The sequence below is a fragment of the Mixia osmundae genome (assembly GCF_000708205.1).
Source record: "Mixia osmundae IAM 14324 unplaced genomic scaffold scaffold_3, whole genome shotgun sequence".
Classification (NCBI taxonomy): Eukaryota; Fungi; Basidiomycota; class Mixiomycetes; order Mixiales; family Mixiaceae; genus Mixia; species Mixia osmundae.
Window position 1 is genome coordinate 341640 of NW_014575561.1, and position 26390 is coordinate 368029.

General features: G+C 53.9%; 9 protein-coding genes across 9 annotated transcripts; 5 read left to right on the top strand and 4 right to left on the bottom strand.

The window, feature by feature from the left end:
• Positions 1-113: 113 nt before the first annotated feature.
• Positions 114-5791, top strand: L969DRAFT_617015 (glycosyltransferase family 64 protein; the record flags this gene model as incomplete). Its single annotated transcript, XM_014713754.1, has 7 exons — positions 114-611; positions 657-1295; positions 1347-1657; positions 1709-2460; positions 2514-2755; positions 2807-4154; positions 4264-5791. The coding sequence occupies exons 1-7, from the start codon at positions 584-586 to the stop codon at positions 5789-5791; spliced, it is 4848 nt and encodes a 1615-aa protein (XP_014569240.1). The 5' UTR covers positions 114-583.
• Positions 5792-5844: 53 nt separating this feature from the next.
• Positions 5845-11943, bottom strand: L969DRAFT_93155 (uncharacterized protein; the record flags this gene model as incomplete). Its single annotated transcript, XM_014713755.1, has 17 exons — positions 5845-5970; positions 6028-6081; positions 6133-6294; positions 6343-6589; positions 6635-6705; positions 6754-6947; positions 6994-7096; positions 7150-8415; positions 8695-9750; positions 9806-10318; positions 10404-10488; positions 10626-10642; positions 10693-10926; positions 10977-11058; positions 11106-11295; positions 11348-11610; positions 11660-11943. The coding sequence occupies 17 exons, from the start codon at positions 11941-11943 to the stop codon at positions 5845-5847; spliced, it is 4947 nt and encodes a 1648-aa protein (XP_014569241.1).
• Positions 11931-13485, top strand: L969DRAFT_85816 (uncharacterized protein). Its single transcript, XM_014713756.1, has 5 exons — positions 11931-12166; positions 12222-12299; positions 12355-12505; positions 12560-13315; positions 13367-13485. The coding sequence occupies exons 1-4, from the start codon at positions 11942-11944 to the stop codon at positions 13147-13149; spliced, it is 1044 nt and encodes a 347-aa protein (XP_014569242.1). The 5' UTR covers positions 11931-11941; the 3' UTR covers positions 13150-13315; positions 13367-13485.
• L969DRAFT_93157 (uncharacterized protein) lies at positions 13165-14656 on the bottom strand (the record flags this gene model as incomplete). Its single annotated transcript, XM_014713757.1, has 3 exons — positions 13165-13312; positions 13364-13571; positions 13624-14656. The coding sequence occupies 3 exons, from the start codon at positions 14654-14656 to the stop codon at positions 13165-13167; spliced, it is 1389 nt and encodes a 462-aa protein (XP_014569243.1).
• A 330-nt stretch (positions 14657-14986) lies between these two features.
• On the top strand, positions 14987-19235 carry L969DRAFT_98428 (uncharacterized protein). Its single transcript, XM_014713758.1, has 12 exons — positions 14987-15041; positions 15099-15280; positions 15337-15510; positions 15564-15706; positions 15762-15837; positions 15887-16025; positions 16072-16256; positions 16304-16440; positions 16488-16883; positions 16949-17434; positions 17489-18803; positions 18859-19235. The coding sequence occupies exons 2-12, from the start codon at positions 15232-15234 to the stop codon at positions 18990-18992; spliced, it is 3234 nt and encodes a 1077-aa protein (XP_014569244.1). The 5' UTR covers positions 14987-15041; positions 15099-15231; the 3' UTR covers positions 18993-19235.
• A 27-nt stretch (positions 19236-19262) lies between these two features.
• On the bottom strand, positions 19263-22104 carry L969DRAFT_93159 (uncharacterized protein; the record flags this gene model as incomplete). Its single annotated transcript, XM_014713759.1, has 12 exons — positions 19263-19397; positions 19446-19505; positions 19556-19743; positions 19791-20024; positions 20072-20502; positions 20547-20618; positions 20667-20988; positions 21038-21127; positions 21183-21297; positions 21343-21599; positions 21646-21771; positions 21819-22104. The coding sequence occupies 12 exons, from the start codon at positions 22102-22104 to the stop codon at positions 19263-19265; spliced, it is 2316 nt and encodes a 771-aa protein (XP_014569245.1).
• On the top strand, positions 21881-22842 carry L969DRAFT_71922 (uncharacterized protein; the record flags this gene model as incomplete). Its single annotated transcript, XM_014713760.1, has 3 exons — positions 21881-22341; positions 22457-22623; positions 22670-22842. Exons 1-3 carry the CDS (start codon positions 22298-22300, stop codon positions 22840-22842), a joined length of 384 nt encoding a protein of 127 aa, XP_014569246.1. The 5' UTR covers positions 21881-22297.
• Positions 22843-23676: 834 nt separating this feature from the next.
• On the bottom strand, positions 23677-24748 carry L969DRAFT_46612 (uncharacterized protein; the record flags this gene model as incomplete). The annotated part of the gene is made up of 9 exons (XM_014713761.1): positions 23677-23741; positions 23789-23827; positions 23873-23929; positions 23984-24076; positions 24127-24163; positions 24210-24297; positions 24344-24366; positions 24416-24426; positions 24478-24748. 9 exons carry the CDS (start codon positions 24746-24748, stop codon positions 23677-23679), a joined length of 684 nt encoding a protein of 227 aa, XP_014569247.1.
• A 116-nt stretch (positions 24749-24864) lies between these two features.
• Positions 24865-26380, top strand: L969DRAFT_93162 (uncharacterized protein; the record flags this gene model as incomplete). Its single annotated transcript, XM_014713762.1, has 5 exons — positions 24865-24919; positions 24976-25163; positions 25215-25325; positions 25380-25650; positions 25701-26380. The coding sequence occupies 5 exons, from the start codon at positions 24865-24867 to the stop codon at positions 26378-26380; spliced, it is 1305 nt and encodes a 434-aa protein (XP_014569248.1).
• Between the last annotated feature and the right edge of the window lie 10 nt (positions 26381-26390).

Genomic DNA, 26390 nt, shown 5'->3' on the forward strand with positions numbered 1-26390 from the left:
GGATGCGTTTCTCCGATGAATGGGCGCAGGCTTGCTTCGGCCAAGTGGCAGGGGCTTAGGTAAGGGTCTCGGGTTCTCGTGAGAGGAAGCCGTTGCGTTTTGCCGCGCCCGATCTAACAAAGCTTGCAATCGAGCAGGACCCCCAGGGGCACGGGCCCCAGCTGTCTCTCTCGCTTCGCTACCTTTGACCATGTCTCCAAAGGTACGAGAGAGCGCCTCTTACACCTTTGCGTCTGCGCCAGAGCAGCTTTGCCTTGCTCCGCTCGAGCTGACGCGCTCTACGAATGAATGGCACTGTCTCGCGTCTCAGGTCCACCACACCGTGCCGAATCAGTCATGGCCTACATCCAGACCAGGTCACCCTATAGGCTTCTCTTCGTCAACTCATCATACTCATGTGGCATCTTCGAGAACCACCAAACTTGTTCTTCGATCTTCTTCTTGGCTGCATCAATGTTACGCGCATTAGCATACACGCACGAGCCCCTGGGACTGAGCGCAGTGGCACAATGCGCAATTCTGCTGCACAAACGACGAGGCATCTCTACACCTACAGACTCGGTTGACTTGCGGGCTCGTGGATATGGCGAACAGGCGCAACCATCTCACCGGTGAGCTCACACTAGTCATTTCCAGGGCGAGCTGATGATGTGCAGTGGACTCAACGGCTGACTTACGGTCTCGCATACCCACATCGCTAGCGACGCCTGTCTCCTGGACCTTCGCGGCTGGCTCTACTGCAGAACCTTGCCTGCCCTCTCCAGGATTATACCCAGCTGTAAGCGTTAGCAAGCTCAAGCACATCACTCGACCATCTCGAGCGCTGAGATGGACCGTGCTTATTGCAACCACTCTACTCGTCCTTTACGGCGTCTCACGGCCGTCAAGTATCGCCAAAGAGCGGTCAACCTTGCGCCAGCCAGCAATTATCGACGGCAAAGTACTTGACGAAAGCGATTTGAAAGGCCATGCATCTCTGGCCAGCTGGCACAGCTTGACTTTTGCAAGGCGACTGACACTGTGGCGTCAGGCTCCTAGCGTCAAGCAAAGTCATATCGGCTTTGAAAGCGTCGAGAAAGCATTTGACTTTACGATCTGCTTGGCCGGCAACGCGGAGACCGAGGACCAAGCACAGAGGGTGTACAACCAGTGGGCAGGCCTTTTCCCTTATGCTGCCTATGTTTGGGGCAATCAAAATACGACCACCCCTGGCTTCGAGAAGCGCGTCAGGCCTGCTCGAACAGATTCACTCCACTTTGTCCGTACTACCGGCAAATCGCACGCGTTCGCACATGGTCTGTAATCAGACATATGTCGATTATTTTGCTCATGCGGTCTGTGGGCAGGCTTACATCTCGCTGTCAAGACCATCAGCTCGCTTTACGAATGTGAATACATCTTCACGCACGATGACGATCTCTTCTTCTCCCAAGCGCCCCACCTACGCCTCGAGTCAAGCAGTCAAAGCCAAGACGAAGCTGTCCTGCTTGCTCGCCGATTGTATTTGCTGCTAGCTCAATACAGGCCTGCAATTGCTGGATTCCCTTGGGCAGTCGGTGACGAGCGGTTCCCTGCCATGACGGCCCTGAAAACGCACTTCTTCGGACAGCCAGTCGCACCTCTGACTGGCTTCGACAATGGTATGGTCATCTATCATGTCAGTCTCCTAGAGACATCCCACTCCGGCGCGAGACTGACATGCTGGCAGAAAACGACGCTGGATCTTTTCTTTCCCTTTGCGCCAAGAGGCGAAGGCGGCTTCGTCGGTAAATGGACGCTTGGCGCTCATTTCCTTCAGCTCTTCGCTCCTCTGATCTTCAAAGAGCATGCTATAAGGCTCAATGCCATCGTATACACCAATAGCGTCAATCTCGACAACCAACGTCCGAGCGCAAACGCCAAGATCGTCATCGAACACGGGCTGGCGCATATGTCGTGGTCAAGACATGAATACGAATTCCCGCAGAACGCTGCTTATATCGCCTTTTTGCGCTCTGGTCTGATCAATCGCACCCAACGTTTCGGTCGCTATATGACTCTCGCGGACGTGAGCTTACCAAAACCATATGGGGAGAAGGGCTATTCGCGCGAATGGATCGTCAGTCGTCTTGCAGAATTCTACGACCCCTTGCATGAAGCTGTCAGCAATGTCCCCATGCTTCAAGACTTCAATCGTGCTGAACTCGCATCGCTAAGCCCGACGGCATTCAGTATCAAAATTATCATGTTCACCTACAATCGCATCGATAGTTTCAAGCGAGCTTGGCGAGCAGTGTCGCAATCCCATTCGATCGATCTCCCTGTCGCAATCGAGATACACATCGACTACGATCCAGAGATGTCCCAAGAGCGCCGTGCCGAATATGCCGAGCTGCTCAATAGTCTGTCTTTACCTTGGGCAAATGTCACACTGCAACGCGTCGCTTCTCGTCTGGGTCTTAAGCAGCAAGTGCTAACAAGGTGAGCCGGATACATCGTTGCGTCGGCGCAAGGCTGACAGCAATCGCATTCAGCTGGCGCCCGACGAGTAACAACGAGTATGCAATTATGATCGAGGACGACATCGAAGTTTCGCCCTACTTCCTGCAATACGCTCAGAAGATGATCTTAGCGTACGCGCATAGTCAAGACAGAGGAGATCATCGACTGTTTGGCATCTCGTTATACAACCTACGCTACAATGAGGCAACCGAAAGCTTCTTACCTGACACGCGGCCGAAAGGCGTCTTTGCCTTCCAATGTCCCGTCTCATGGGGTCAGTCACCACAATGCAACAAACCAAAGGCAGTGCTGAACTTCTAGACAGGGGCTATATTCTTCCCAGAGCCATGGCGCCGATTCCTGACGTACGAACGTGACATCTCGAAGCGGGGCATTGATCCAATAGCGCCAGATATGTTGACGAATCGATGGCCTTATCAGGCATCCTGGAAGAAGACATTCTACCGCTTCTTGATCGAAAGTCGCGGCTATCTGCTATTCAACAATTTGCCTGGCGAGCTATCGTTCTCGACGAACCATGTCGAAGTCGGCACAAACGACAAGCCTCACAATGCATATGCCCATAAGCTCATCGAAGCCAAATTCACAGTACCTCTACTGCAAGACCTACAAGATCTACCATACGGCTACGAGCCTTTCGCCACGCCATCGCTTGCACAGCTACCGATCTACTCACCCCAATTTGCTCAGCTGAACAGTCTGCACGATCTCACCGGCGGCGAAGACGAAGTATCATCTTTTGACAAGTGCACCATGATCATGACAGTTTATAGCAGAAACGCCACCATCATCGATCGACTGAGGCACTATCATTCACTGCCCTATCTGGGTCAGATTGTCGTCATCTGGCAGAACCTCGAAGCGCCCTTGCCGCACATAACGGAAAGCGAGTTCAATGTACCGATTGCTTTCCTGCCAATGCAGCGGAACTCGATGAACAATCGCTTTGTAAATCACCCAGAAATCAAGCATTCCTGCATTGTCAACATGGACGATGATTTCGACATGCCGCACGAGCATCTGAAATACGCTATCGAGACATGGCGCGGTCACTTCTGGAATCACTTGGTTGGCTTCAGCCATCAAGGCCGCAATCACATCGTTCTCCCAGCGAACGAGTCTTCGTCCGAGAAGACACTGTACTCACCTACCTTCATGTCACCGCAGTTGCTAGGCGATAGGAAGCCATTCTATTCGATGGTCTTGCCGTCTGGCTTCATTTACCATCGCAAGTATCTCGTTGCGTACGAACACTTGCCATCCAGCGCCCATGAACTGGTGGACCGCACGAACAATTGCGACGACCTGCTTTTCAACTACCTTGTGGCCAATGCGACGCAATCTGGACCTATTCTGATCGATGCATGGGCATCCATGATCCCTTCGCTCGGTGTGGCAGGTTTATGGTCACGACCGACTCACATGGGTGTCCGGACAGAATGCCTTGAAGACCTCAATGCCATCTTCGGACACAATCCATTGCGGTACACCACCACGATGTTCAAAATTCAGCACGAGACGACAGTTCCTGGGTTGCATCACCACGCTTCGCAAATTGAACTACCGCATCGATATCCGTGCAACAGGACACTCTACGATCTTACCGGATCATGCTCGCTTGACATCAGCGCCAAAGCGCCAGCGATATGGGTGTGAGCGCGATCAAGAGCGAGCACAGACCCTCACCGCTCTTACTCTAGACAAGTAGGAACGGGCTCTCAATGCATGTCCATTCCTCATATCCCCATGTCCTTGCTGAAGCATCTCGCAATCGATTCAGACGATGTGGCTGCTCCTTATTGTGCTTGCATCCATCACCTACGCGTATTGGCGACGACGCGCTCCTACATCAAAACATGCGCCTTATTATGCTTCGAAAATTCCCATCGTTGGCGGAGCCATCGAGCTTGGTACGGATCAGGACAAGATGTATGAGAGTATCCAAGGTATGGGTGGGGTCGCGCGCTTGCGACTGCCAAGGCAAACGCTAGTCACCGACCGGAAAGCTATTCGCGCAATATATGCCACCGGTGGCGCTCAACTTTCCATGGAGATGATCAGAATGGACATACATGCTTCCGTCTTCGGCACATCGAAAGCTGCCAACGTGATCGCAAAGATCAAAGGCATGCATTCCATTCACTCGCGTGGCATCGCTACCTCCAAGACCGGCGTATGGCTCGATCTCTTTGCCGATGTCATCCGCGACAAGCTCATGCACGAAGCCGAGCTTGTGCACACGCCCATTATACTTCTCGACTGGATCGGTGCCATCATCTACGAAAGTTCATCACGCATGATGTTTGGGCCAATGTACGACGCGACGGGCATGCTGGCTGCCTTCAGAGCATTTGATGCAGGTTTCCCGCTGCTCGCCGCTGGCGTACCTTCTTGCTTCTTGCCTGCCGCGATCAAGGGACGAGAGCAGCTTGTCGATAGCTTCGAACGATGGCTACAAGAAGGCGGTGATGCGTATGCCTGCCCAATGACGAAAGAGATGGCTGCCCATCTGCGTTCCTGCATGTCTCTACGCGACGCAGCGACCTTGCACATGGGCGACAATTGGGCTCTGCAAGGCAATACAACATATGCGGTCTATTTTTGTCTCATCTTCATCTACCAAAGGCCCGACCTGCTCGCTAAGATTCGCCTCGAGCTGCGAGCCCATCTGCAATCCGATCCAGAGCTCTCAGGCATCGAGGCAGCACGCGATCTGGTGCTGAACATCTCCAAGCTTGGCTCTGAGACTACCGATGCTTTGCCATATTTGACGGCTGTCTTGCTCGAAACGCTGCGTGTCTGTACGTCCACGTTCTCCATCCGCAAAGTAGAGCAAGATATGTCTATCGCGACTACAAAGGGCTCGTTTGCCGCAGCCAAAGGCGAGTACCTCATTTGCTGCGTTCGAGCTGTTCAGATGGATTCCGAAGTCTGGCGCGATCCGAAGATCTGGCGACCTGAGCGCTTCCTTACAGACAACGCGGACGGCCACATGAATTGCACATTGCCTAGCAGCGATGACTTCTTGGCCTTTGGCGGCGGCATCTCTCGCTGCGAAGGCCGACATCTCGCCCAAGCGCAGATCAAATGCTGTCTGGCGCTCGTTCTGACATTGTTTGACATTGAAGTCTCCGGATGCGTCGATCAGACAGGTCGCGACAAGTCTTCATTGCCCTTGCCAGACGGCTCGGGAACAGGCATGTGGCCCGGTTTCGAGTCGTCGCGGGTCGGCATGGGCATGATGCATCCAGATGGGGGAGTCAGAGTTAAGCTTAGCACAGTATGCTGAAAGCTACGCGCAAACAGATGAGGTGCAGTCGCGGTTGTACAATGTAGATGCGTCTAGAATGTCCTTGCGAAAAGCAGCGAGAAGAGGCCAAGCAGCAGCTCAGGCCGGAACAGAGTCATGTAGCTGCCATTCGTGGTCGTCGTTGTCGTCTGAATCTCCAGCCCTGTGCCCTGACAACGCTATTGATGAGAATATCATATGTCAGTCATTAGTCACTCAGGATGCGAATTACGAACGTTGTTCGCTGTAGTCGGCCAGCAGCTGATATATTTGCAAAATTCGCATGCGTTCTGTTTTGTTATGGTCAGCTCGCTCGGTCCATGTGGTGCTGATGTGCGTACATTTGGGTCGACAGTGTAAAAGTTGCGGATGAGCAGCACAAACATAAGCACGATGCCAGGCGCGGAGATTGCGCGCAACGTGTATAAGATGACTCGTCGACGCTTTGTATGGTGTATGACCGGGTAGAGCAGTATCGAGCACGTCAAACCCATTGCAAAACCCTACAGACACGCGTCAATTAGATCCTGACCGATATTCGAGGCACGTACGCCAATGTGAGAGAAGTTGTCGACGCCAGGTACATAGCCCAAGCCAAAGCCGAGTATGATTTCGATCAGAAGGAAGAAGAGTTTCTTCCTCGGCGACGGCTCCAATCGCCAGTGTGCGACCAGATCGACGAACACCGAAGCGTGTGTGCCATATATCGCGCCTGATGCGCCTACGCTGGGCAGACCGACAAGAGCAAAGTTGCCACCCAGAATAAAACCGAAAATGCCAGCGGGAAAGTAGAGCAGACTGTCTGCACGTCAGGCTCATTCGCGCGCGAGAGGTAGGACGTACAAGAACCGCAAGGACCCCATCTGCCGTTCGACTTCGGCCGAGCTCGTCACTTGCACGAGCAGATTCAACGCCTGCGAGAGAGTCAGAGATGGCTGTTGCAATCCATGGACGATGCGCACGATGTGGACCAATCCGGCATGAACAAAGATGGGAAGGACGAAACGAAAGCCTTGATTAGGCACCTTGCCATCAAAGCCTCCAAATCCGCAGATCTGTTCCAGCGAGCACAGCGACGTTGCAGGATTGGCAGTGTTGTTCAGACATGGAAATTGTAGGCCTGGGTTGTCTGTGATCGTGGGCACTGATTTCATGCCTGCTCGAAGAGTCAGCTCGATGCAGAGGTCTAGCGAAGGGCGTACATGGATCAAAGCGTGCACCATTGTTGATGAGCACCCATGTGCTCGGCCCGAGCATTGGATTGATGGTTGGCTTGAACGAGAACGGCGAGCCTGTCGCTTTCGACTGTTCAGTCGTGTCAAGTCAGTGTTGCCCTCAAACAGAGACGATGAACAGACCTGATTGACCATCTCGACAGCAAAAGTAGCGATCATGGCCAGACTGAGTATCCAGACGACAATGGGGTGCTTCTGCACGCCAATGCCGCGTCGATGATTGTCGACTTTTTGCTCTTGATCCGTCGTATCGCGTAGATTGCGCCAGAAAACATTCGGTCTAGGCGGAAAGACGGGTCTTGCTTGTCTACCCCGTAACCGGGGTGGATATGCGTGATCTCCATCTTCCATGTACTTCCCATCTGCAGCATCGTACTCTTTTGTCATAGCCGTATCTGTCGAGAAACGTTGCCTGCCTGCCGGCAGGATGGCGCAATTGACCAGTCGCTTCTCATCGTCATCGTCGTAGAGTGTCTGCGCATCTGATGGCCGTGGAGCATGTTGTGCATACGCAGCTGAACGATAGCTAGGCGCCTGCAAGCTCATCGTTGATCGCAGCAAATCATGCTGCTCGCGCGAATAGACATTATGCGGACTCGCTTCCTCCTCTTCCTGTCGATTAGATACTGCCCGTCCAAAGTAGTCCGGGTCTCGGCCAATTGTGGAACCCGGATACGGATCGTTCATGTCGATGCCTCGAGCTCCCGCTGCATGTGCTCGTATGGGCGTGTAGGTCGCCTCAGGTACAGCGGCAGGTGATCTCGCACCACCGACGTTGCTGATCGAGTCGTATGGATACAGCGATTCCGCGTCATCTAGGATATCTCGCGACGTTGATCGAGTCATTGTGCTGACGCCCAGGTAACCTTGCGGGCCTTGAGCCGGCTTCTGCCACTGATCAAAGCTCAGACTGTAATCAGGCTGGAAGCTGCTCGTGCGTGGCCGTCTCTCGGCTAGAGGGATCTGCGGCTCCGCACGTGTAGGCTTGCGTTGGCTGTAGAGCGCAGGTACGCTGGGAACAGGTGGTACAGCAGGATGCTGCGTGGTCTTCTTGCCGCTCTGACCTCTGCTTGGGCCACCCCTCGGCGCATCTGCTATCGTCTCTGCCACGCCGGAATAGTAGCGCGAGCTCGAAGGATCTTGGCGGGAGGAGGGTAGCGGGGAGGGTGTCCTGCTAGCATCACGACGAGAGGGCTGGGTTCGTTGTGGAGCATCTTGCCTACTTGAGCTGCCTGTATGCTGTGCATAGTCAAAGTAGCCGTCGTCGCCTTGGTCATCCTCGTCGAAGCTTCGATCGTGAACTCCCGAATAGTCAAGAGATGACTGCGCAGGCGAGTAGTAGGCATCTTGCTGCCACTCTGCAGCATTGAACACAGCTCGCTTATCAGGCTGCACTAGCTCATCATGAGCTAGTCGCCCGCCGTTTGCGAACATTGGTAGCTTTGTGACGACTCGCTCTCGTCAAACGCTGCCAAGAGATGCTATCGCTTCTATGCGTCTGACATCTCGACAGCAAAACGGAAGGATCGCCGTCGCGTCTTTACCAGTCGCGTAGTCACGCGCGGCAATGGCCCTGCAGATCACTTGTCGGCGACAATACAAATGGGTATATGTGATGACACAACAGAGAAAGCCATGCTAGACTGCAGTGACGACGCTCGTACTTACAGCAACAGGTGCAGGCGCGTCAGAGGATGCAGGCGGATTCAGCTGCGGCTGGCTACGCGTCTGCATAGGCTCGGGTCCGGCCTGACCGCGCTGATCGCTCGTCGGGGGCGATGGACGTGACAAGAACATGTTGCTTGATCGCCTGACCTCGTCCTGCGCTGGCGTAGATTGCACGAACGAAGTTTGCTGCGCGTAGTGCGATCCTGGGTGGTATTGCGGCTGAGCTTGAGCATAGCCGCTCTGGGGATGAGTCGGGTGCGCCGGGTGAGCTGGATGAGCGCTGGGATGCGGATGTTGAGCTTGTGAGCTGATAGGATGAGAAAGCGAGCCTTGCCAATTGATCGACGGCAATTGTGCTCTGCCCTGTTGGAAATTAAACCGGCTGCCAGCCTGCTGAAACTGTGCAAATGGATCGCCATACTGGAATGCAGGTTGCGAAGCCATGGTGAGGGCAGGCAACTGATTCAATTGAGCAGGATAAGTAGGCGGATAATCGTCCAGAGGGTAAAATTGGGACGAGGCAGCAGCAGCTAGATTGGGAAAGTTGCCTGCTCCTCTCTGCTCCGGTATAGGCATCCGACGACCGGCAAATCCAGATGGCTGTCCGATGTTACCGTAGCCGTTCGTGGGACCTTGATCAGAGCGCGATTGGTACATGGGTTGCGACATTGAATATGCGCCGAGTTGCGCAGTCGATGGGCCGGCGTACGAGTAAGATCTCCCTATCGGTGGCGCATTCTGGAAATAAGGCAAGTGCGGCTGCATGCTTGAGGAATGGTCATCTTCACCCTCGCCATCGTGTTCGGAATGACCGCCACCGGAAGCATGAGGCGATCCGATATCGGAGCTACCATCTGCTGATCGAATAAAGTTGGCAGGCACGTCTGGCAAGGGCGTGTGAGTCCGCTTGATATGCTTCGATAGCGTGATCTTGCGACAGAATGATCTTTCACACGCGTCGCAGACGTACGGTCGAGTACCATTGTGGACGCGACGATGTCTAGCGAGAGAGGATGAATCTGAGAAGCGTCTACCGCACTGCTCGCATGCATGAGGCTGTTGATGAGTGGCCAGAGTCAGCCGATCAACGCAACGATCTATTCGTGCGCACCTTTGCTCCGGTATGTGTACGATTGTGTACTGTCAATGCAGACCGCTGAATGAAGCTCTTGTTACATCGAGGCCAGTCACACTTGAAAGGCCTGTCGTTCGTATGAATCCGATTATGTCTGATCAGATCTGATCGACGCGCGAATGCCTTGCCGCATGTCTCACAAGCAAATGGCTTGTCCGATGGCTGGTCTGGGAAGTCTTCCTCCTCATCATCGTCCGGACGGGGCGCCCTTAGCGTTGGGGCAGGGCCGCGCTGACGAGGGCGATACTCTTGCTGAGGATGATACTCCTCTTCTTCGTCATCATCATTATCATCATCATGCTCTTGATGGTGAAGGAGGGAGCGAGATCTGGGGTGCACGTCTTGCTCAGGTTGCCAATCTGCATCTTCGTCGTAACGAGCCATCGGTGACAGTACAAACGCTTCGACTTGACGCAATAGTCTGAGCGGGTAGGTATGTTCGTCTGAGCAGACCCTCGAGGTTGTGCTCGGAGGTCCGACGAGAGCGCTCTGGGAGTGCGATCAATGCGAATGGCTATAAGAGTCACAGCAGGCTCGTTCGCACGCTCGGTGTTCCAAAGGCCCGAGCGATGACCTTGAAGCGGAAGCGAACAAAGCGTCTTCTGTGAGGCCTGAGCACGTTCGAGAAAGTCGAGATAGTCAGGATGTACGGATGCTGGCTGTCGGCTTCCATCGCAACGCGTGTCATGGTGAACGTTGCCCAAGATAGTCGCTTAGCAATAGGTGTCATAGCGGGTCAGCCGCTTGTTGGCTAGCCAGTTTTTGCTTCCTAATCGCTGCTATAAGCTGCTTGAACTGGTCTTTGTGGGTGTCCTGCCAAAGCTTTGAGCAAGCTCTCGTTTTCGAGACGCGGGAGAGCTCACATAATGGCTTTTGATCGCGCTTGTCGGGTTGGGCTTATCGCGTTCGGAAGAAAAGGTGGCCAGAACGGGCGCAAGCTCAACTGCTTGCAACCTCTCCCATTTTGCTAGCTCCTTCTTGATCTCTTCGTGCGAATCCGGCTTCTCCGAATCAAGGTTGGCGTTGTGTAGCATGATGAAGCGGTGATGACGATCTCGCAATGTATCAATCTCTCCTTCCGCAGGCAACATCATCTCCTGCTCGACCATTATCAGGCGCATATATATGTATGCTCTGCTAGACTGACCTGTAGAAGTTTCTTGAGCTGCGGCTTTGTCTTGTTGGCATAGTTGACTTTTGCGATTCTTTTTCCAGCAAAGGGGAATACACTGCTGCGCGTCAGCGGTGAGTGCTATCGATCGGATACTGGACTTACGGTGGAGCTGTAGATTGCATGCCTATGGATCCCCATCCTTGCTTCGCAGAGGTCTGCGCGGAAAGGCTCACACATCGCCCGACGGCATTGCCATGTTCATCCGGTTGGCCTTTGCAGACCGTGAGATGGTTGGCGGCATCGCCATTACGTAGCTTGCCGTCGCACACGGGGCACTGGACAATCGTCTTGACTGCACGTCACAAGGCGTCAAAAGCAGAAGCATTCAGGCGCGCCAGACGCACCATCGTCCATGTTGATGACTTCGAGGCTAGATGTCGGCTCGTCTACTGCTTCAACGGAGCTCGCTTTGCTGTCAGGCTGATCGTCGTCATCGAGTACGATGGGCTGATTGTGCTTGCCATTGCGCTGCGGCTTGTACTTACCCGAGCCATTGGTGACGGCTGGAGAGTGTTTGGGTCGCTTGGTAGAGCGAGACTCATTTGACGGACTGACTGATCGTCGCTTGGTCTTTGCAGACCTTGTGAATCGTTCCAAGAGGCTGGCCCTGAGCTCTTGGGTAAATAGAGCGGCGGACAGGTCAGAAAGGGACGTACCTGGCCGCAATAAAGGCATTGACAGCTTGTTCGAGCGCCGGTTCCGCTCTGAGCTGTCCATCATTCGCTTTGACGTGACAGGTAGGGCATTCTGATTGACGGGTCATGTATTCTCTGGCACAGATCGAGCAGAAAGAGTGCCGGCAAGTCGAAGCGAGCATGACTGGACGAGTATAGTAGTCTGAGCATATGGGGCACCGCAAAGCTTCGTCCAAGCTGGCAAGTGACCTGTCTGGCCAGTCTGAGGGCGTAGACACTTCGAGCCGGTCTTTGCTGCTCGACATGGCGCAGGAAAGGCTCAGAAGCTGGACAGAGGTCGACACGACTTGGTCGACCTTGTCGCGATCGATTGTCGACTGTCGGCTCGCTGCTCTCGATTGTGACCGGCTCAGCATGGATCTGAACGTCAGAGACACCGTCATCTTCTTCGGCGTCGTCGGCGTCGCACTCTCCATAGCCAAAGGCATCTCAGGACCTCCTCATTTCCGCGACAGGCTTGCCGTCATCGTACGCCTTACTCTGGAGCGTCAGTCTACCTTGCTCACAATGGACATGTCTTCAGCCCGAAGCTGTGAGCGGACTAGACAATGCGTTCTATGACAATCACGACTGGGACACGCCGGAGCATCCCCTGCTCAAAGTGAGTGGCTCTTTCTATCGCTATCAGGCTCGACTATCGCTGAATTGATTTGCAGCTCAATGCAGCCAGACTGCCTTACTTTGCTCAAAAGCTAGAGCGACATCTTGCCACAGATCAGCCAGCCAAGATCCTCGACGTAGGCTGTGGTGGCGGAATCCTCACCGAAGCGCTTGCACGTCACAAATCACCGTCATGGCACTTTACAGGTCCGTCTCGCACCTCCCCCATTCCTCGCAAAGCTCACACAGGACGAAGAGCAGGTGTAGATATCAGTGCACAATCTATAGATGCAGCGAAGAAGCATGCAAGCAAGGAAGACGTCGCCAATGTCGACTATCGCGTCAGTTCGGCTTTCACACTGCCTTTCGAGGACGCGAGCTTCGATGCCGTCATCTCGTCCGACGTCATCGAGCATATTCATGATCTGCGAAAGTACGCATCTGAGGTCACTCGAGTGCTTCGACCGGGCGGGATCTTCGTTTTCGACACGATCAATCGAACGTGGCAAGCCCATCTGTTCGCCATCGTACTCGCGCAACAGATCTTGCGAATCATACCGCCCAATGCACACAGCTCGGCCATGTTCGTCAAACCAGACGAGATACGCTATCTGCTCGGATCTCACCAGCTAGACGTTGCTCCCGAATCAGAACGAGTGGGAATGTATCCCACCCTTCGTCCCGGTAGATTCCTAGAAACTCTATACGGTTCCATGCGAAAGAGAGGGGTGCAACAGACTGCAGTGGCATACTACAATGGCGATATCTCGCCCGTACTGATCGGACCATTCAAGCAAACAGAGAGTTACAAGGAGGAATCGTATGCGTGGTATGCTGTCAAACGAGCCTGAGAATGCACGCGCTTGCTAGACTTGGGCGCCCCATCTCTGGAGCTCCGATCGAAGTTTGCTCACTCGTTTGACGGTCTCTTTAGGGTCTGAGGATTGAAGTTTGGCCAGATCTGTCCAGAGACCGAGCGCCAGCCTCGGATCGATGCCCGAGTTGGATAATATCCTGCCTTAGCCCTTTAGCTCCTGCGAACTGTCGGCAGAGAATGAACGTTACCTGAGAGAGACGGCATCCGCTTCCACTTCTCGATGAAACGAAGCACATCGTTCGCAGACTTCAGAGATCATACACTCTCGGACGGCAGACCGATCGGATTCTGATCTTGCAGCATTGACTCCCCAAAATTCATCAAGAGTGGCTTTGACGGCGTCATTGACGAATGGCCCGAAGAGAGCCGTGAAGGGATAGAGGATCGTCCTCGTTACTGTCGGTCCGCTTCAGCAAAAGCCCGGCAAAGAGCGAGCAAAGGAACCGACTATCAACTGCTGCGTGCCTTACAGACGGCCACAGATGCTTCATGGTAGAATAGGCTTCGATCGTATGATCAAGTATGAGATGGCTTAGCTCGTGCGAGAGTAAGATTGCCATCGACTTTGTTTCTGCTAAGGTCGGCTCATACTTTTGGGTGGGCGCGGATGGAGTAGCTTGCGTAGTGAGATCAGTGGGATGGAGAGAATTGAACAGGCCGCCAAAGAGGCCATGTATCCATCTGGTCTCCATCTGGCTTGCTGCAACAGGCTGTGTAGGAGGAGCTCTGACTCGTTCGGATGCATGCCGGTGAGTGATATAATCGACGAGACCTGAGAAAACGATGATGACGCCCCTGTTGCCGATACCGAACGCAAACGCATTGACGTCGTCTTTCTCCACCAGCAAGACATCGTACTCTGCTCTCGCATTGTCCGGATCGAATGGCATCTTCGGCAGCGGTTGTTGCAAATCATCAGGCGCGAGTAGCGTTTCGGTCGCGAGAGCATTGACGCCTAGCTGCAATTTACCCAGTGTATCTTTCAACCAGATATACCTCCAATCTGACTCCGGTATGATTCTACATGGTCTCTGCTCGTTCGAGTGATCGTCTGAAGAACGGAGAGGCTCAGAGCGTGCGAGAAGTTGATCGACGATAGGTTTCCACTGTTCGTGAGTTGCCGAGCCAGGCGGCAGGACAGTCTGCTGGAGCGCCCTCTTCTCTTCGTCAGAGATGTACAAAGTTCGCCAGCGACCGGTTATGGGCGTCTGTTCTGCCGCAGCTAGAACGGCGACGAGCATGAGTGCAAAGGGCGTGAGCAAGATCCAATAGACCAGTGTCTTCTTCGGACCGCGCTGGATACCAAACTTTGCAAGCGGGAAGAGTGACAGTGCAGTCTTTGATGCGACTTGCAGCGCTGAAGTGAAGGCGCTCGATTTGAGCAAGGCGACAATGACGACGGGCATTGCCGAACGAGACGCTGTATTACTCAAGTACCGTGCGGTCACCGGGCGCCATCGATGAAATGGACTGAAGGTCATGTTTGTCCTATGCAGGTTCGGATGTTGAGCTTGTTTTGGAAGATGATGTGCGCTCAAGGGGCGATCGTGCGACTGATTGATCGAGAAAGAGCTCGAGAGGCTATGACGTGTGAGTGTGCCCAAGGCGATAGATTGACTTGCGCCGATCATGCACGAGCTCGCTGCGAGGCACCTCCATCTTCCCGGAGGTTGCATGCCTATCAAGGGAGCCATGTTCGTACCTTCTGCCTGGGCAAGCCCCACTCACTCACTATCGTCGACGTTGGAGGCACGCGCGCGTGGTTTTGTGGTTTTGTTGGTTGGCTCTAAGTTCAGATCATCCGAGAGGCCAACGAAGCAAGGCTTGAGCGCTTCGAGCGATATATCCGAAGGAGAGGGGGAAGATGTAAGTCTGACTTGAGCGAGGGGCGAGAGAAGTGTCTCATGTCGAGCTCGGTTTCAGGTCTCGAAGGGGAGAATATGGCGAACGGTCAGCACTGCCACTCTGAGTGCTCGAGCAGATCAGCACTGACACTCTCTGGCTTGCTTCTCCGTCGACGCCTCCGCTGTCCGATCTGCAAATCATCATCTGCAACATGTCTTGGATCACCGCGCCCTATGCCAATCACAATCTCAGTAACGGAGGTCAGCTCGAGCTCGGCCTTGTCTGATCTTGCAGTGCTCACCATCGTACTTGGCAGATCATCATTTTCCAACACGTCCAGTCGACAAGGAAAAGGTGCATCACATCCCTCGCCAGGGACGAGACAGAGCTGAATGTGCGAGCGGAACAAAGGCCGAAGCGGAACTGTCACTGAACATCAAGAAGGCCTGCTCGCCCGAAGAGACTGCTCCCAAAGCCAAGCATGTCCGAAGTTTGTATCCTTGCCTGTCACCTCTGTCGACGGTGACTGAGCTATGAGGACAGAGTGCATCGTATACACCTGGGACTATCATTCGTCGCAGTCCATCTGGACTGGCCTGCGAGTCCAGCCTATCCTGTCAGACGAGATACAGACCTTCAAAGCACTCATCGTCGTCCATAAAGTGCTGCAAGAAGGTCATGCTTGCGTGCGTTGTACGCTTAGCAGCCTCGGTCGATGTACTCAACTCGGCGCGCTTGCAGGCGATCAAAGAAGGACAGGCGCAAACGGGCTGGCTCGAGACGTGCGCGAGGACCGTAGGCAATGATGGCGCGAGAGGTCAGCTTTGCGTAAGCGATGGAAGCGACGCTCATACTTGAGAGCTCAGGCTATGGCTCACTCATTCGGGCTTACGTCACACTCATCCTGCACAAGCTCAAATTCCACAAGAACCATCGCGAATTCAACGGCTTGTTCGAGTACGAGGAATACATCTCCCTCAAAAACATCGACGATCCCAATGAAGGGTAACCCGCCTTGGTCTGCCTCGTCCTGCAGCTGATGCCTTGGCAGGTTTGAGACGATATCGGATCTGATGAACCTACAAGACACCATCGACTCTTTCCAGAAACTCATTTACGCTCATTTCAGAGGCTCGACCAACAACGAGTGTCGAATCTCCGCACTCGTTCCTCAAGTCAAAGAGAGTTACGGCATCTACCGCTTCATCACAAGCATGTTACGCGCCATGCACAGACGTATGCGTCAACGCCGTCGCCAGCTTTTGCTAACGTAAGTTATACAGGCACGGATGCAGCAGATGCACTCGCCGGGCTAGTCGATCGGTACAATGCTCAACATCGCAACCTGCGCAAGTTCTATTACGAATGTGCCAATCTCAAATATCTCACTGGTCTGATCAATGTCCCAAAGCTGCCTCACGTAACTCTCTGCGTCACTCAGAAGCTATTGCTGACACGCTTCGATAGGATCCACCCAATCTGCTCGATAGCGGCGACGCGCCCGATCTTCCTCGACGGCCGCAAGCAGCCCAAACACCCAGACCACAGACGCCTAAAGATGACGTAGACGAACAAGCTCGCATGCTCAAAGAGTTTGAAGACAAGAAGCGAGAGCAAGAGCGTCTGCAGCGTCAGAGGGAGGAGGAAGCTGCCAGGCTTGCTGCCATGCAATCTCAGCAGCAACGCGACTTTGAAGAGCAGAAACGATTGCAAGCCGAAAGAGAACGGAAAGCGCAGGAAGACTTGCTCAACAATCAGTACAGCAATCAAGCTGCTGGACGTGCGGCAGAGCTTGAGAGAGAGATTCTTGCGATGCGTGGACAATACGAGCGGGATCAGATGATGCTCGAACAGTACGACAGGGTGCGTTGCTGCTCCTGCTCCTGCTCATGATCAAGTCTGAACCTTCGTCGGGTATCGTCGGGTAGAGAGTCAAAGCGCTCGAGATGGAGCTCGCCACAATCGGACAGAATGTGCAGGCCCAGCTCATGGGCAAAGACGACATGCTCAGATCACTGCAAGATCAAGTCACGCTCTGGAAGAACAAGTACGAGGCTCTCGCGAAGCTCTACTCTCAGCTTCGAACGGAGCATCTCGACATGCTCTCGCGCTACAAGCAGATGCAACTCAAAGCGAATTCTGCACAGGAAGCGATTGACAAGATGGAGAGGATGGAGCGAGATCACAAATCTAAGAACCTCGAGTTGGCCGATATGATCAAGGAAAGAGATCGAGCGAGATTCGATTCTGATAGAATGAAGTCAGGTCACAAGGACGAATTGGAACGATTACGACGCGATTTGCGCTTCGCCGAGGAGCGCGCTGACGATGCTACGCGCAACAAGAGCTCAGAGACCAAGAGCTTATTGGCCAAATACAACAGGCAGATGACGGAGCTCGAAGACTCTCTACAAGTGAGTGCAGAGGGTGTTCAGCCGGAATTGGCCAGCTAATACCTCGCACGACAGGCCAAGCAAGATGAGATCGAGAGATTGCTAAAGCAAGTCAACAATCACGAGACCGATATAGCCCGAGTGCGCGCAGAAAAAGACCAAGAGATCGAGATTATGCAGCATGGTATGGACGAGACTATACGGCAGCTCAGCGACGTGCAGATCACTCAAGGCGCTACGGATGAGGCTCTCAATGCGCAGATCGACATCATGGCGCTTGATCACAAGAAGAGCTTGAATGCCATCATCGATTCAGTCTTACAAGCCTGTATAGACAAAGTCGACGACGCTCGCTACGAGATCGAGAGCCCTATGCACGCCGGCAATTCCAATGCAACGCCCGCAGTCACACTGTCCATTCTAGAAAAGGCCATCATCTCTACACAGGAATTTGGCGAGGTTTTCAAGAATCATATCGATCAAGTGCCAGGTGGCGAACATGTCGAGGTCATCAAGACTTCCAATGTCTTTGCTCAAGACATCGCAGACCTCTTGCTCAACACCAAAGGCATCACACGGTTGACTGCTCGCGACGAGGATGCAGACAAGCTCGTCGCCGAGGGAGCGAAGCCAGGCGCCATCGCTGTCGACTTTTTCAAAGCCTTGCAGTCATTCCGCTTGGTTGGGACGACAGACAAGCGGGGTCTTGTCGATAGACTCGAGAACAGCACAGAAAATGCACTGAACGGTCTGAATGCGGCGATAGATCGCCTGATACCCAAAGCAGATCAGAACCTTGCAGGCATTTCTGTCGATAGCGCTTTACAGGGAGCGGCCAATGCTATCATGGCAGCTTCTCGCAAGCTACAAGAACTGATGTCTCGTTCGCGAGATGGCACGCAATTCTCTGCATCAGAGATCAAAGTCCACGATGATATCCTGGCGGCCGCTCTAGCAATCACAGCTGCTATTGCTGAGCTCATCCGACGAGCTACAGCGTCTCAGAAGGAGATCGTCGCTCAAGGGCGCGGATCGAGCTCTGCGCAAGCCTTCTACAAAGCCAATTCGCGCTGGACAGAGGGTCTCATCAGCGCCGCGCGAGCAGTAGCAGACTCCACCACATTGCTCATTCGGACGTCTGATGGCTTGATCCAAGGCACGGCATCCCTGGAGGAAGTCATCGTTGCCTCCAACGAAGTGGCGGCTGCAACGGCACAACTCGTCGCCGCTTCTCGCGTCAAGGCAGACTTGCGTTCGCCCACTCAACTCGCGCTCGAGCAAGCTGCACGAGCTGTCACTGACGCATGTAAGGCGCTCGTCAGGCAAGTCAGAGCTATCACTGCCGCCCAAGGGCAAGCGCGCGGCCTAGGAAATCTGACCTCCATGGAAGGCAAGTCTGCCTGCTTGCCCTCGCTGACTTTTCTGACAAGTTTTGCATGTGGTAGATCACTCCTTCAAGACCCTCTATTTCAATACACAAGTTGATATCGCGAAACTTGAGCGAGAGATCGCAGAGAAGAGGCGGCAACTTGGCGAAATACGTAGAGAGGATTACCGCCGTGCGCCGCCAGAGATTTGAGCCGTATATGCTCGCCAGTGATGTAACGAATGGTACAATTTGCTTCCTTGCCTTATAGGAGGGCACCACCTTGCGCATAGTCGCTCATTTAGAGTGAGACGTCTTGTCTGTGGCGCACTGTGACAGCAGCAGTCGTCGCCCTCATCGCAGCGCCCCAGCTGATAATGCGAGTCTCGCACCATGCAGTCAGCGCACTGCAGCATCCGTGTTGCGTTCCTCAGCTTGCAGATGCAATTCGTCAACAACATCCTCCGGTTTATAGTCATCTAGTCATGTGTGTCCATTTTGCGACGGCGCATCTGGCGATCCTGAGCGCAAAGGAGCCATATGCTTCACGCGTTTCCTGAGCAGATCAAGCCTTGCCGAATCGCCTTCATTTCGGATGCGCAAGTGATGATTGACATCCTGCCTTGCCGCATTAGTCTCGCCAATATGCAGCGCTGAAGAACTTGCATGCTTCGTGAGCATGCCGGCAAGCCGACCGTGCTTCACAAAGATGATATGCCTGAGACCCTGTTGCCGATGTGAGCTTTACATCGTTCGCTCATGCACGAAGCGCGTACCATTCGTTGGAAGACCTGTATGACGACTTCCATTGGCATGCCTGGGGACATCACAAACGGCGTTTGCTCTACCCATGCGCGCAGATCGACGCCTTCATCGCGGTCATCAATAGTCGAATAGCCTCGCATAGGCATCGCAAGCCGACATATGCTGTCGTCCGTAGCGCCAAGCTGCGTACGTGCGTGTTCTACAGTAACCGTCAGCGCTGCGGTCGTCCGACCGCAAGAGACGCACCGAGAGCCTGACCAAGCTCTTCCCGCGTAGCGTAAGACAGGAATGTCTTTGCGTTGTCATTGTCAATAACGGGGAAGCCTCGGTAGCGCGTCGCGTTGAGCAGACGCTCAACTTCGATGATGGACATCGACATGTCGCTTAGACAGGTTATTGCTCCAGCGCCCGTCATGACATCGGACGCCAGTAGCGTATCGTCACGATACTCAATCTTTGTGTTCAAGAAGGGAAAGTGGCCTGAGTGAGCAGTCAGCAGCTGCCGCGCCATATGTGCAGAGACGTGCGCAAATTGATCCAAGCTTCGTAGATGCCATCCCTCGAAAAGAAGTCGCCTACAAACTTGGAAACAAGGACGCATAACATGACTTGCATCACGAGTGAGACTGCGCCAGTGAGCTCCATGACGATGACGACGAGCGAGACTGTCATGCGAGTAACGCCGGCAAGAGCAGCAGCAGATCCCAGGACAGCGTAGACAGATGGCGAAATACAAGCTCCGTCCGCTGGACAGCTCGAGAAGATCCACAGATGAGCTTGTTCGCGTTGCCACTTTGCAAGCAATATGCCAAGCGCACGACCGAAGCAGCCGCCGATAGCGATAGTCGGCATAAACAAGCCTGCAGGCAGCTTCATGCCAAAGGTGACCGCCGTAAGTGCCGTGAAAACGAAGGCTGTTACTAATAGCGAGAAGACAACCGCTAGCTCGCCGTCGCGACTGCTAGCTGATCAGCAAAATATCACTGGCTGTGCAATACTTACTCGCAAAGTCCCAGATTGTCTGCAGTGGAGCAGGCTTGAAAAAGTGAAGCAACAAGCTCGGACATGGGCACCCTGCGCGGCAGTCAGTATTCTCCACTTGCCCAATGGGCAGAATCATACCGCATGAAAGTAATGAGATAGCTTATGAAGGCAGTCACGAAGGCAACACCGGTGACTTCGAAGACGGGATAATGCCGCAGAAAGGAGCTTCGTCGGAAGCGAGCATACTCCGAATTGAGCTGAATGAACGCATGGCCGTATAGCCCTCCACAGATACCCAGAAAGACGAAAGGTACGAGCTCGAAGCCTCGGAGGATAAGGTTGGCAGTCACGGGAAACAGAACGAGTTTTCCGATGCTGTATTGAAGCGTCACTGCAGCAATGACCGCGCACACGAACGACTGCCAGAGAACAGCGCCAGGGAAGAACGAAGAAACTTCTTCTGCTCATGATCTTGAGTGGGCTTTGTATTTCACAAGAGCAGTACGCACCTAGTGAGAACAGAACGCCACCAAGAGGTGCACCGAACGCGACGGACACGCCTGCTGCTGATGCTGCAGAGATGATCTCTCGTGTTCGGGCTGCACCATGTGTAAGTCTTACTTTACATATATTGGAACATTGACATAACCGTACCTTCATTGTCGCGAAAGACTGCAAAGGAGCTGGCCGCAATGCCGCCAATGCACGAGGCAACATGTACAAGAGGCCCTTCCTTGCCCAGCGCGAGTCCAGATGCGACCGACAAGCTCTGTGCGGCGATAAGCAGACGCGACCGGGCTGATGTATAACGCACAAGCCCAACACTCTTGATCAGCAAGACCCAAGGCGCGAGATAGCCGTGTATAATGAAGCCACCGAGGATCGTTTTGATCTCGGGTATGCCCGAATGAAAGGCATATGGCGCATAGACTCTGACCAGAAACGCAGACGTAGTGGCGAAGCCAACGGCGAGCGTGACGTAAATTGTATAGGCCATCAACGATTGCCCGACTGAGCTTCGAAGTCCAAACAGATTCGACCACGTCTTCCAGGAATAGCATATTTCTCCGGCTGCATGACAGTATGAGCGGAGCCGTTGAAGCACATAGCAACTGACGCTCAAGGCCCGCGCAACACGCGACTTGATCAAGCCAAACATCGTCTCCACAGACACCGAGTTTGAGCTGCGCGAGCCAGGCAGAGAGTATATCCAACGCAGCTGCTAGCAGTCCCACGCTTGTGCCTGTCTGAGAGTGAGCGCGAGTGGTCAAGCGTCGATATTGAGCTCGCCTGTTGCAAAGATGACGATCCAAGGTGTGACAATGTCTTGCCAAAGGAGGAGTCGCCCTCTTGGCCCAGGTATGGCTTGGATGTCTGCTTTGCGAGCTCGCTCCTTATCGTATTCGTGTGCCCAATCGATGGTACTAAAGTTGGAGTAGGCAACCCGATTGCGTTCGTCGAGATATTCGTACTCTTCCTCGGACGCATCTTCATCCCATTCGTCCGTGAGGGTCCGCGCGCCGACGAAGCGCCGACCACTCAGCCGACCGCTTCGAGCCGACTCTGGCGAGGCCATGCCTCATCTGCGATGGACACTCTCCGTCTGTGTAGAGCGACGGCGGCTTGCGAGCTTGCGCGGTCAAGCGCTCGACGCTCGCTCGCGCTCTAGTAATTATCACGCTATGGCTGCTGCATTAGCACCATGGCGGCCAGCTCAGGCGCCATAGACGAAACCGAAAGGCAATACGAAGAAGGGCAGAAAGCATGACATGATCAGGACTATTCGAGACTGTCGATCGAGCTCACGCAGGAGGTAGGCGCGAATGCTAGCGGACCGGCGCCTCTGAGCAACAGCGCGGCGAGCGATGGCGGGGATGTGCACAGTCGTCCGAGCAAGGCTGCTTTAACATTTGCTCAGCTGGCCGCAGAACTTCGATTGGAAGAGGTGATGATGAGGACGATGAGGAAGGCGCCGGGGGTCTCAGGGCGGCCATCTCAAAATCAAAGCAATCCGTCGAGCCTGCTCTTAAGGAGAAGGATAAGAAGAAGAAAGGCAGGAAGGTAGCTGCTGCAGAAGACGAGGAATCTTATGGACGTCGATATACCTTCACTCGACTCCAAAGCGCCTATCGAGATGACAGCAGAGAACCTCATCGTTCAGGAATTTGAGCCTACAAAGTCACGAGGCAAGGAGAGCAAAGGCAGCACGAACGCTTGCTTCAGCAGGATTTTGCGCGTATCGTCGTTGCAAATGGCATGCCGAGCTCATCTGCTCCTGTCACGCTGCCCGCACCGCGAGCAAGACGACTTGTAAAGCCGCTATGATTCAATCGCGGCAGGGGTAGTATATAACAAGATACATATTGTACATCGTGCTCAGCAAGGTCGCCTCCGTGTTGTCGCTGTCGAATATAAGTAGCACGAGCCACTCGTGCTAGATATGACTATCGGAAGGTAGACGGACGGTGCCCGACCTACATGATCTCTGTCGTGTCGCGAGCCCTCCCGCTGACTTTGTAAGACTTTGTAAGGGTGAATGAGGCGTAGCATTTCGCGATCTGAGGATCGCCACACTGTGCGAGAATCGATGACTGAGATATGCGAAGAGAGAGTCCAAAGTAGATGCCGGCGGGTACATCAGGGGGACTGCTCCCGCACCGGCAACTTCCGGCAGCCTTCAGCAGGGAGGCCACCCCCTGTCAGGACTGCCACGTTGACAGCAGACCAGCACGCGCACTATGGCAGGACTTGGGAAGCTGCATCCGGAAGGGAAACGATGAACAGATATTTTGTGCAACGTTGAAGATATATATATATCTTGTTTAGAGTGACGCCTTAGTTCGCTTGTGTGTCCGAGGGGTTAAGCAAGTGAATCCTTTTACATCGAGTGAACCCGACTAATCAGCTTAACACAGGGAGTTGGCCTTAAGATCCAATGACCGCAGGGTCTCAGGCGTTCGAATCGCCTCGCAAGCAATTCTTTTTGCGCCGTCCGGCTGCCCAGCTGTCCTTTTGCGCGCCGAAAATCGTTTCAGAGCCTGAAAATCGTCTGGGGAATCGAATGCTGCACGCGCGCGCGCATATTCACAGCCTCGCTGTCACCAAGTAGAGCGTTCGAAATGAATGTCCATGCGAGTCACAACAGTGATCAGCCTGTCATCGTGTTGCCAAGGACTGTACAGACAGGTTTGACCGGAAATCTACCACAATGACCTTGAAAGCGTGTCAGCTGGCGCAAAACGTAAGAGAATCTCGCTCACAGGTCGCAATGAGAGCAGAGGAGTGGGGAACGAGCTCCTCTGTAGACCGCGTCAGCCCGTGTAGAACCTAAGTAACTGACTGACTCTTCTCGAGGTGGACCCATCCGTCTGCGACAGCTTGCACCGTGCAGCACTGCAGCGCTTCACGTGTAGGGACGGGTCAGCTATGAGTGCTCTGCCTACACTTGGCTGTACCTTCTGCACTCCATTGAGCCTTGAATCGTTCCGGTACATCTGTGGTGAAGCGAAGCAGGACACAAGCGACGACGGGTGATTCGGCCAAGCAAGCTGCAGTATCCTCTCCACGTAAGCTCTTTCATCCCGTTTGAGGGACTGACCATTGGCCGAAGACGTGACGAGCGTATTATGACCGGCCTGCTGATATGTCAGGGCGCTCTGCCATTTTGTGCCTGGATCGTACAATAGTGACGGTAGGCTCGATATCCCATTCATCGTTGATCTCGATGATTGCGGTAGCCGTGGCAGGTTCTGTCTCGGGCCACGAAACGCTGAACTCGATATGAGCGCTGCTTGCTATCTCGGAGCCAGGCGTACTATCCCAAGCCCAGACATATCCCCTGTAATCGTGTAAGCGCCAGAACTGGGATCTGGCCACAGATGACATACTCCCACTGTATCTGAGCGAGACACGTGAGCAAGTATTTGATGATATGACTGAGTAGACATACATGCGATGTCGTAGGTTTGCGTGTCAATCTTGCGCGCATCCAATTTGTGATGAATGCGTGGTTGCAGGTTCTCAACGCAGTTAGACTGAGGCAGCGGCTTGTTTGCCGTGTTTGAGACTACAAGCAGCATATTCCAGCCCATGTCGAGCGATGAAGCAGAAGCCGCACCGAGCTGATATATCGGTGACGACGTTGGCAGGCTCTTGGTAGGAATACTACATGACAAGCCAGCTAAGAGGATGGAGGCAACTGCAAGGCGGTGGGAAAGCATAGTGATTGGCAACGAAGGTGGGCAGACTGCAGACAGGATGACATGAGTGGAGCTCGCAAGACGCAGGTCGACGCAAGACGCGACGATGACGCTCTTACCTCTCGACTTTTTATGCGATGCGCAATCCACGACACCAGGGCAGCGAAGGCTTGACTATAGTGATCAAGCTAGGCGGGTTCCACTACAGCACAGCGTAGCCTTGGAAATATTCATGCGTTGCTGCGCAGGCACCTCCTCCATCATCAACGAGTCGACATGGTTACCCCAGCTTGCTGTGCTGTCCAGTCTGGCAGAAACAGTCTGCGGCCTACGCAAAGCGGGTCATCGAGTCGTCATCGTCAGTTCTGGAGCTATTGCTGTCGGCATGAGGCGCATGTCAGTCTACAAACGCCCAAAGATACTCGCAGAGAAACAGGTTTGCGTGCACTCTAAACGTCCTGCATCCGCCTAACGTCAATGGCTGCAGGCGCTCGCGGCCATTGGACAAGGCCGCTTGATCGCCCTATGGGACAGCCTGTTCACTCATCTTGATCAGCCTATTGCGCAAGTCCTGATCACGCGCAGCGACATTTCAGATGCAAGTCTTGCAAGACCAGTTTCGTAGCAGCTGCTAAGCTCTGTACGCTTGCAGAGACCGCGCTATCTCAATGCGACGAGGACGTTGACGGCGCTGCTAGCATCTGGCGTCGTACCCATCGTCAATGAGAACGACACGCTTTCGGTTTCCGAGATCAAGTTTGGTGACAATGACACGCTCAGCGCGATAACAGCAGGCATGGTGGCAGCAGACTACTTGTTCTTGCTCACCGATGTTGATTGTCTGTACACCGAAAATCCGCGCAAGAATCCGAGAGCAAAGGCAGTCACTGTCGTTCGCGATATCGAAGCTGTCAGGCAAATAGGCGCGTTTGACTTGCACGTGCTTCAGACGACGCTGAATCGTAGCATCCAGTGAGTACGGCAACGCTTGGCTCGTCTCTAGGAACGGGCGGGATGGAAACGAAGCTCATCGCAGCCGAGCTAGCAATGGCAGCAGGCGTAGCTACCGTCATCACTCACGGCACGAAACCGGGCAACATCGTTCAAATAGTCAGTGCTGCACGAGATCCTGCTCGCGAGGGTCCGGACACAGAAGCAGACATCGACCTGGCTTCCTCCGTCGAACTACCACCCCGCGCGAGTCTAGACGAGGTTGCACTGCCCTTGCATACGATCTTCATGCCTCGAGCGACGCCTTTACCCGATAGGCGATGGTGGGTTCTGCATGGTCTTGCGCCAAGGGGAAGGGTCATCATCGATGCTGGTGCGTACAAGGCAGTCTTGCTGAGATCTCGCTACGACCAGTCGGAGGAGGACAAGCATGTTTCGGAAGCTGGCAATGGCGGCAGATTACTGCCGGCAGGCATCGTCGGTGTCGAAGGTGTCTTTGCAGCCGGACAAGCAGTCCGCCTAGCCGTGAGAACACAAGGGGTGGACACAGAAATCGCAAGAGGGCTAGCGAATTACAATTCGCAGGAGATAGACCGGATCAAGGGTATGAAGAGCTCAGAGATAGAAGCCACTCTGGGATACGTCGAGTCTGAGCATGTCATTGAAGCCATCACAGCTACAAGCGTTCCGGCTGCGCAGTAGATCGTACAGA